This window comes from Microtus ochrogaster, unplaced genomic scaffold, assembly GCF_000317375.1.
Source record: "Microtus ochrogaster isolate Prairie Vole_2 unplaced genomic scaffold, MicOch1.0 UNK9, whole genome shotgun sequence".
NCBI classification, from domain to species: domain Eukaryota; kingdom Metazoa; phylum Chordata; class Mammalia; order Rodentia; family Cricetidae; genus Microtus; species Microtus ochrogaster.
The window spans coordinates 8,082,796-8,092,066 of NW_004949107.1; the positions used below are offsets into that span (position 1 = coordinate 8,082,796).

General features: G+C 56.8%; 1 protein-coding gene and 1 long non-coding RNA gene across 2 annotated transcripts; both read right to left on the reverse strand.

Moving 5' to 3' along the window:
- Positions 1 to 407: 407 nt before the first annotated feature.
- On the reverse strand, positions 408 to 5,155 carry Otx1 (orthodenticle homeobox 1). Its single transcript, XM_026788919.1, has 3 exons — positions 5,027 to 5,155; positions 3,912 to 4,063; positions 408 to 2,591 (listed from the first exon to the last, which is right to left on the reverse strand). The coding sequence occupies exons 1-3, from the start codon at positions 5,121 to 5,123 to the stop codon at positions 1,767 to 1,769; spliced, it is 1,074 nt and encodes a 357-aa protein (XP_026644720.1). The 5' UTR covers positions 5,124 to 5,155; the 3' UTR covers positions 408 to 1,766.
- A 3-nt stretch (positions 5,156 to 5,158) lies between these two features.
- Positions 5,159 to 7,318, reverse strand: LOC113458216. Its single transcript, XR_003378629.1, has 3 exons — positions 7,238 to 7,318; positions 6,815 to 6,883; positions 5,159 to 5,232 (listed from the first exon to the last, which is right to left on the reverse strand). It is a non-coding gene; the product is annotated as an uncharacterized LOC113458216 (long non-coding RNA).
- Between the last annotated feature and the right edge of the window lie 1,953 nt (positions 7,319 to 9,271).

Genomic DNA, 9,271 nt, shown 5'->3' on the forward strand with positions numbered 1-9,271 from the left:
TTCCCCTCCCCCCTTCTTTCTGGTGCAGGCAATTAGGGTGAAGAAATCAGTGCCAGGCTCCTGCCTCTGAAGAGAAAGGAGCTGTTTCTGGAATTGAGTCCTGACACCTGTGTCTGTCCTAGATGGCAAGGGGGTGCAGGGTCAAAACCTCGGAGAGGGAGAGGCCGGGCTCAGGCGGAGTGTGTGGGGGGGGGGCGGGGAAGAACACACCCTAAAAGAACATTTTGGGGGGACTCCTCTTGCCATGACTTCCCGCCTTATTCTTCAGCCTCCCAGCTTCGCGCAGGTCATTAACACGCTGGTTATTAGCACAGTTTTCCTTCTCTTTAATCCCCTGAGACCGAGCCCCGGAGCTGGAATTGGAAGAGCAACGCTGACAGGCCATTCATGAATCTGCTTTTATTTTCGGGAAATAATGTAGATAAAGAGGAAGAGGAGACGGACTGCCTTACATCTCAACAAGTAATTTGTGATCTTCACATCGGACAAATCAAATTTACAAATTACTTTCCCACCTACTGGACCAAGCGGCCAAAACCAAAACTCATAGATACACAGGTGCTCTCCGCAGATTTCGGAGAGAGGAGGGTCACTAAAAACTCACTAAACAGACAGGGGTGTTTTAAAGAGAGAGATACCCACAGAGGAACTGGACCTGGGACTCGGGGCTTCACAATGTTGTAATTTCACCTCTTTTGTTTGTTTCTAAGCCGAAACTTGGGTGAAGGGCTCAGTCCTATGCCCGGCCCAGCCTACCCCAACCCTGTACCCCGACTTAGCTGTTTCCTTCACTTCTGATCCTCCAGCGCCCAGCTTCCAGGAACCAAGCGGGTTTCTTTAATAAATACACAAAGGGAGATGTGAAGAGGGGGCAGGACAGCTTGTGACAACTGAAAAATAAGAGTCGCCATCGTTTGAGAAAGAGGAATGGGCACAAAGGGGAAATATTTTTTTGCTTTTGTTTTATATATATGTGTATATATATATGTGATGTATATATTTTTAAAGTTCTGTTTCCTGGACGCTAAAACAAGAGAGATGCTCAGTTCAACCAACAGCAACTAAAAAGTTTAAGTGGTCCCTGGAACGGACCCGACTATGTACAGCATTCCCGCCGAGGCAGAAGCTTGAATCAGTCCAGCGCAGGGCAGGGAAGGAGGCTGGAGCACCCTCCTCCCAAAGGCCTGGCTCAGCGCTCACCACTGGGAAGGTGGACATGCTGGACGCTCTGGCCTGCAGATGGGGAGGCTGGATCAAGGGCAGCTGAAGGGAGACAGTCTGCTAAGAGAGACAGTGGTGGGTTTGATTTGGAGGAGTGTGTATGGGTGCACTCCAAACGGTAGATAATACGCCAGTTAGTGACTTCAGTGTCCAGAAAGAATAAATAAAACTGTTGAGCTCAAAACAGAGAGGGTCAGAGCGAGGAGCCTCAGAAGGCTCCAGGTGCAGAAAAGCTGTCCAGAAAGACTTGAAGGGGTGACGCACGAGTCGAGCGGGAGAGCACACTGCCATCCCATGAAGAAACTGAGGGCCAAGTTGAAGCACCGGGCCCCACCTCCAAGGGGGAGAGGGGTCTACACCCCCCAACCCAAGCAAATGGCACAAAGACGGGAGCGGCAGTGCAGGCAATGGACGTCTTGGGGGCGTGAAAATTCAGTTTTGGAAAAGCCAAGGCGAAGGCGAGCGGTGCAGCAGCAGCAACAGGATGGGGACCACGGAGGGCGCAGGTAGTTGCGTTTCTTCTCCACTTCCTCTCACTCCTGGGCTCACAAGACCTGGAACCGCCACGAGGCTTGGTCCTTATAGTCCAGACAATCGGGAGAGTTGAAGTTGAGTTTCCAGGCAGAGGAAGCAGCGGCAGCGGCAGCGGCAGGCTCCTTGTAATCCAAGCAGTCGGCAGAGTTGAAGGCGAGCCCAGAGCCTCCGTAACCTTGGTGGTGGTGGTGGTGGTGATGGTGGTGGTGGTGACCTGAAGATTGACTCAGTGGGTGGTGTGCGTGCGGGTGGTGGTGGTGGTGACCAGCCATGGAGGAGGGTGCCATGGGGCTCAGCTGGTGCGGGTGGTGATGAGAATGCATGGGCGCTAGGTAGGAGCTGCAGTCTACACCGCCAAAGTAAGAAGAGGAGGGTGCGGGGTAGCCCTGGCCGTAGCTTCCGCCCTGGCCATAGGACATGGGGTAAGAGGCCGCTGCAGTGGCAGCACCTGCGGCTACCGAGCGCTGCATACACGAGGCGTTGGTTGGCGCGCCCAGTGGCTCTGGCACGGACACGGATGCCGGCGCTGAGCCTGGCGAGATGGAGGCCGGGCTCCAGATGGACGAAGCGGTAGGCGTACTCAGAGAGGACACGGCAGCCACCGGGTTCCCACCCAGGCCAGCGGCCGCAGCAGCCGCCGGATTGGCAGAGGCACTGGACACTGAACTAGACGAGGAGGCAGAGCTAGACACCGCAGGCGGCGTGAACTGGCCGCTGCTCTCTGAGCCCGAGCTCTCCCGCACTGGAGACGACTTCTTCTTGACCGGCCGGCTTTTCGTTCCGTTCCCGCTCTGCTGCTGCTGTCGGCACTTGGCGCGGCGGTTCTTGAACCAAACCTGCAGTGAGCAGAGAGAGGGGGATCAGGGGGGCTGGCTAGTGGAGCTCACAGCTCCTCCGCCCCTTGGACTCACACCCCGCCCAGGATCTCGGGGACCTCTCAATCCCAGCCTCTACCCCTCCCAGTCTCCGGCCCTGCCAGACCCTGTCCCCTCCCCCCGCACGTGCTAGGTACCCAGCTCTGGCTCCCTCCCCCATCCTTTTGCGCAAAGCCCCCCAGTCAGCCTCCTCCAGGAGGGATGCGCACCTCCCCAAGCCCAGCGCAACTCTGCCCGAGGGCGGAACGTTTGCGTCTGTCCAGCCAGAAGTTCAGCCATCTCTAAGCTGTTGCGGTTGGCTGCTTCCCCGCAGCCCCGTTTTAGTTTGGAGGCCCTGTTTTCCATGAACAGAGCTCAGGAAACAGCGGAGAGGTACAGAACATCGGAGTGTAGGGCAGTCACCAAGTCTAGGGCCCGAGGGGGTTCACCGAATCGGCTCCTGGAGACTGGAGTTGGGCAGGGCAAATATTTGGGTGGGAACAGGAGCAAGGCTGGAGGCTGAATGGAAGCAGTACTCCAGTACTGGGGCTGCTCATGAAGGAAGCCTGGGTGAGATTTCCTTGGGCCTTTTGGCTCCAGGTGGGGTACCAAATGGAAAGTAAGTCATAAATTCTCACTCCTTTTGGAGGGGGCCGGACACAGGGCATTGCAATCTCAGTCCCTTCTCAAGCCTTCGGGGAAAGAAGCAGAGACAAAAGACCCTCGGGGAAGACTTAGACTAACTCAGAACTCTATTTTCCGAACAGTTTCGTCTTAGAAACGGTAAAGCCAGCATCTGGATTTTGTACTCGGTATCCACTCGGCTGGAGAAAACCCCTAACCAGACCGACTCCACCCGCAGAGTACAAGCTGAGGCAGAGGCAGATAGTGCTAGGCTGTTGCCAAGTCCCATCTTGCACTTTTAGAATCCCCAGGACGCAGGGCAAGGGTACGAAAAGACAAGAGCGGAAGCAGAGAGCTAGGCTCATTAAGAAACTGTCAAGTTCTGGAGTAGCAAGAACGAGGGGCCATTATCTAACCTTCTGAGAAAGTTACATCCGGGAAACAGGGCTGGCTTCCCCAAAATCCAAAGAAAACGACTTCCAACATTGAAAGCGCCCTGGGGACAAGGGCTTCAAGCCATTACTTTATAATGTTACCCCTTTTCTCAGACTAAAGCTCAGCGCTAGGGGGAGTTGGAGAGGGGCTGTCCTGTCCGTGAAGGGGCCTCAACACCAGACCGCCCAGGCCCGATCTCCGACGGAGCCCCAACCCTAACCCTGGAGCCCCAGGATCGCGCACCTGGACTCTGGACTCAGGCAGGTTGATCTTGAGCGCCACCTCCTCTCGCATGAAGATGTCTGGGTAGCGAGTCTTGGCGAAAAGCGCCTCCAGCACGTCCAGTTGTGAGCGCGTGAAGGTGGTGCGTTCCCGTCGCTGCTTCCGCGGAGTGGCTGCGGGGACATGCAAGGGTGCCTGGAGTCAGTAGTGGCCCACGAGGACTGGCACTAGAGGCCACACGCAGGTCCTCTGTTAGGTCCAGAACCCCGCCGTGAAAAGGCAAGGCCAACCTCTAGCAAACGCGAACTTCCCTGGCCACAGGTGGGACAAAGTGTGTATGTTTTCTCCTGGAGGCTCCAGTCTGAAACATCAGGGCCTGCGCCCTCCGCGCCTCTCAGATTAAAAACAAAACCATCCTCTCCTCATCTCCCCAAGCCCACACACTTCTGGCTGAGAGATAGGAAGCAGAATAGAGGTAGGAAGAAACAGGGACCTAGGGACACTTTCCTAGAGAAGAAATTCAAGCAAAGAGGTAGTATCTAGAAAAGAAACTTTGCGTTTGGCTGGCTGGAGTCGTCCACCACCGCGGGAGTGTCGGGTTAGGTCGCTTGTCTCTAGGACGCTTTGACGGGGGAGAAAGAGTTCTGCTTCTCAAGGGTAGCTAGACGGAAGGGAAATTTGGCCATTTATGTTAGGGCCTAGCGAGTTCAGATTCCTCATGAAATATTGGGGCGAGAGGGGCTTTATACACATACTAAAAAAAGCAACTGGAGGGGCTTTGTGTGTGTGTATACATATATATATACATATACATACATATATATACATATATATATATATTAGAAAAAGCAACCGAAGGGAAGGCAATAAATCGGTGGACAACAAACATGCTCTCTCTAGCAAGTGGGAGCACACAGGAACCAGGCTGCAGGCATCAGGAGCTCAAAAGTTGTAGGCTGCAGTTTCTAACCTGCCTGACCAGACCTCACTCAAACCTGTAGCAGATCTAGGCAACAGGCGGCAAGGTAATCGGCTCCCTGGGCCTGCGTGGGGACAGGGTGGGTTCAAACGTTAAAGGCTGGAATCCCCCAATATTTGCAGAGGCTTAGGGGTAGGGACAAAGGGCCCATGCTCACCAGGATAGCCCACAGAGGGGTGCAGGAGGTCCATGGCTGGGCCAGCTAGGCCCAGCCCGTTCATGCCGTATGGGGGTTGTTTGAGGTAAGACATCATGCTAACAGCCGGGTGGAGGCGCCCCGACGGATCCAGGGGGCCCGAGGCCAGGAGCAATTCAGGGCTCCCACTTCGAAGTCCTTCAAGCTGTTGCTTCTGGGGGCCTGGCCTAAGGAGACAGGAGACACAGGGAAACCGTCACCTGAAGTCACTGCGGCTTCCAGTTCCTATAATCCTTGCTTGAATGGGGAGGGGGCACAGGCTAGGAACTTCATTCACTGGGCAAGCAAGCAACCCAAGAAATTTTTCCTCCAAGCTCAACAAGCACACAGCTTCACAGAAAAGAAAACTTTCCCTACATCCGTTCCTTCTTCTTTTATGGCTTGACAGGGGCCAAAGACACTCCTCGACTGTCAACAGGAAAGAAAACTTAAAAGCGTGATGATCAGGCCAAGGAGGTGAGAGCTGTGACCAGGGAGGGTGCAAGATCCCAAGTGTAGTCAATTTTTTTTTTTTTTTGAGTGCGGCGGAAGCAATTTGCTCAAGCAAATGTTCAGTTGGCGCCGGGAGGGCAGGCCGTACAGGGCGTACGGGGTTATTTCGTTTAAGTTTCAAATGGTTTTTGACAAACCCGCTGGCCCTACAGAGGCCCAAGGTTAGTCCACCTTGGTTCGCCAGGCGACTGCACACTTTGGACACATCATTCCCACTGAGATCTCCAGGGCTGCCTCCTCCCCCAGAGCCCGCAATCACCAGTCGAGCTGACCTCTCTGGGCCCCTGACTCTCGGAGGTGGCTGAACCGGAATCCCACCGCACCTCCAGGGCAGATGCGGCCCAGGCCCGGGTGAGGCGGCAAGAAGACACCAAAGGCTCCATTGTAGAAGTGGCAATTTCCAGACGCCGCCCAAGGTCAGGGGTGTTTCAGAGGCGGTCACCCTCCCTCCTAAGCCCGCGCAGGCCGGGCCTGCTTTCGACCAAGTCCCGGTGAGCTTCCCAGTCCCACCAAGGGTCTGATAAAGGCTGAGCAACCCAGCGGCCCAAAGCGTGCTGGGATTTCAGGAGCCAGAGCACTCCGGGTAGGGTCGCGTGGGCTCCTCGCAGTCCTCTACGAACCCAGTGGAGAGCAGAGAACTAGGCCTCAAGTTAGAAAGCTCACTCACACCCGAGTTGGGAGCGCGAGGCTCGGCCGCAGACACTGCGAGCCCCTGGCCTCTTCTCCAGCAGCAGAAGGGGTTGGTGGGAGGTAGGGCTGGGACCCTAGAGGGGCTTCTAGTTACGCCCCGCTTTGCCAGGAGCCCAGGGTAGAGAACTCAGGGAAAAAGGAGGCAGGACTTAAGCAGCTTTCCCATCCCAACTCCAACTCCTGCTTCGGTCCTCGGGGACCCACGGCCTGGAGTAAGGGAGGCCAGCTGGCACAGAAGACGGAGGGGACCCCAAGGGAAACAGAGTTACTTGGGCAGGAGGGCCTCAGGCCACCAGCCAAGGCGGTTCTGCGAAAGCGCGGCGTGAGTTTTCGAATACTTTCATCTAACTTAGCACCCTAGTTCCGCAGCTTCGGAGGAGGCGGGGGAGGGGGCGCCCGGCTCGGGAGCTGCCTAGGGTCCCTGGTGCAGCCAAGGGGTGTCTGGCCTCTCACCCCCCAACAGCCCCGCCCACCTGCTGGGGACCTGGGTAGCGGGGGGTCGATTCAAGGAAGGGAAGGCGAAGGGAGCCACCACCGTCCCGGGGTGGCGCGCGGCCCCCTCCTTACCTGCCCTCCGCTGCCGGGGCTGCTCACCATCTACCTCGCGCCCTCAGCAAGACCCTCCGGGCAGCCAACCTGCAAAACAGAGGCGCACAGGTATTACCCCGGTGGCGGGTCTGGGACCCCCGGGTTTCTTCTTTCCCCAACTTCCCTCTTCCCGTCTCCTGCTTTTTCCAGGAGCTTTTGTGCGTGTTCCTCCGGGTTTCACTTTATTGCACAAATACTTTGTTTGCAAAGTCCCACATGCTTTTCCTCCCAAAAACCTGGCCTCAACCGGGACTCTGGGGGTGGGGGGTGGGGGGGTGTCGAGGGACAGAGTTCGGAGGTGGCTGGCGGTGGCCGCTGCACTCCCGGTGCAACATGGAGGCGGTAGGGACTGAAGAAATCCTGCACAGTCACTTGGCAAACTAAATAAATCAAGCAATTTACCTTGTCGGAGTGGCTTGTCTCGCTCGGTTGTTTAGGTGATTGGAAATGTAGCCTGATGAAGATTGATCACCTTTCTACTGCCCTCCCCGGGTATGTGAACGCGAGGCGAGTGCGTAACGGGGCTAGGCCGCCAATAGGGGGCCTAGAGCGGGCTGAGTGACAGGGAGCCGGGCAATGGCAGCGCGAGCCGGGGTTACCTCCGCGCGCCCCCGCCCTCCCCCGCCCCCACCCCCCGCCCTCCCCGCGCGCCAGCCCCGCCCCGGTCGCGCGCTAACTCTCGGGCTCGGGTGGCAAATTCCGCTCAGAGCGAGTCGAGGAGGGCGAAGGCAGCGCTGGAGTCGCGGGAGCAGAGGGGCCCCTGGTCCCGAGGCACGCCTGGGGGCCCCCGCCCTCCTCTCGCCCTGGCCGCGCTAGGAAGGAGTGGCAGAAAGGTGCTGGGTAACCGGTTCTTTCTGGCGCGCGCGCCGCCGGGCTTCGCAGCCCGGGTGTGGGCGCGAGGCTTCCCGGGCGGCGGACTTGAGGCTCTCCGGCCCCTGGCTCTCTTTGGGGCGCCCTGGGCCCCAGAGCCTCTTCCTTCCTCGCCCCCCACCTGCGAGCGGCTCGTACGGGCGCGGGCAGCTGAGCCGAGCTGGGGGGGGGTGCAGTTCAGGGCACCCCGGGACTCCCGCGCCCTGGGAGAGACCGCAGGGGAGGCGCTGCCACTTACCAGCTGCTCCGCGTCTCCGGGGGCTCCCGGTCCCCACCAAAGGTGTTCGCAAGTCCTAAAAGCTTCTTCGGAACCGTTGGAAGTCAGACCCATCCCCCGCCCAACCCCCCACATTTTACTTCTTAGGCTTGAGGTTTTGATAGAAAACTTTCTTTTTCACACCCGGTCTGTCCTTCCGCGTCTCCACCTAACCGGGGACAGTCTGGTGGAAGGTGTGGCCACAGACCCCGACCCCTCACTTCATTTTCTACATATTACGGGAGGAACCTCTTGGAAACCATTTCCCCGGATAATTCGTACTGGAAGACCCCAGTTCCCCGCCGAATAAACTTGCTAAGGACGTCTACCTGTGTGGACTTTCCAAAGCGAGAGAGAGAGAAAAAAATATTTTTGACTCTACCACGAGCAAGGCAATTCTTTTAAATGGATGTCCTCCTGAACATAAGGGACCATAGTTGTGCCCTTCCCTAGTATCTGCTCCCAATCTCACACCAACAGGCGGGTAAAAAGTTTGAGCCCGAGTATGTGCGTGGGTGAGTTCGGGAGCCGCCGAGAGCACTGTAGACGGGAGCACCTCGTTGTCGAGGCCGCGCCGTCCGCTCCGACGCTGACCGGGCGCGGGGCGACCAGAAGGAAGGGGGAGCCCGCTGAGTGAAAAGGGGCCGCGACTGCCGCTCATCAAAGTGCTTCTCCCCTCCCCCAAGCGACACTTTCCTTTGGAGTCCGAATAAAATACGGTAACAGAATATGATGGGGAGCACACTGTTTCCTTAACTGCTTCTCAAAGGACCGAGAGATCTTCTTAGGACCTTTAATAAGGCTTTGGTCGGTTCTTTTGTTGATCTCTCAAAATCAACTCCTTCTAATTGAAGTTGGAGCTGAAAGCGAGCTAATGTTCAAAGAAAGTGGCCGCCAGACTAACGAAATTACATTTTTTTTTGAACGATGAGGGAACATCTAATCAAAGGGGCAGGGAAGGAGGGGTGTGAGCGGGGGACCACGGAGGAGAAAAGGAGGTTTTACAAGATCCCTCTCTGGTTCACAAAAGTCAGCGACACGGGCGCTTCTCTCCAGAACAAAGACACCGCGGCCCATTCACAAAAGCGAGAGAAAGAGAAAGCAGAATAAAAGAACGCGAGGAAAGGGGGGAAATGAGAGGGAGAGAGATAAAACCTGCGGGCGGAAAAGAAGCAGCGCAGAGCAGAGCGCGGCCAGAGCGAGCACACACCTTAGGCTCCCGGGTCCCCACTAGGAGTAGCCCCAAAGGCGGACTGTCAGGCTCAGAGCCACCCGGACTGTGCTGAGGTTTAAAGAAAGAAACGAAATAT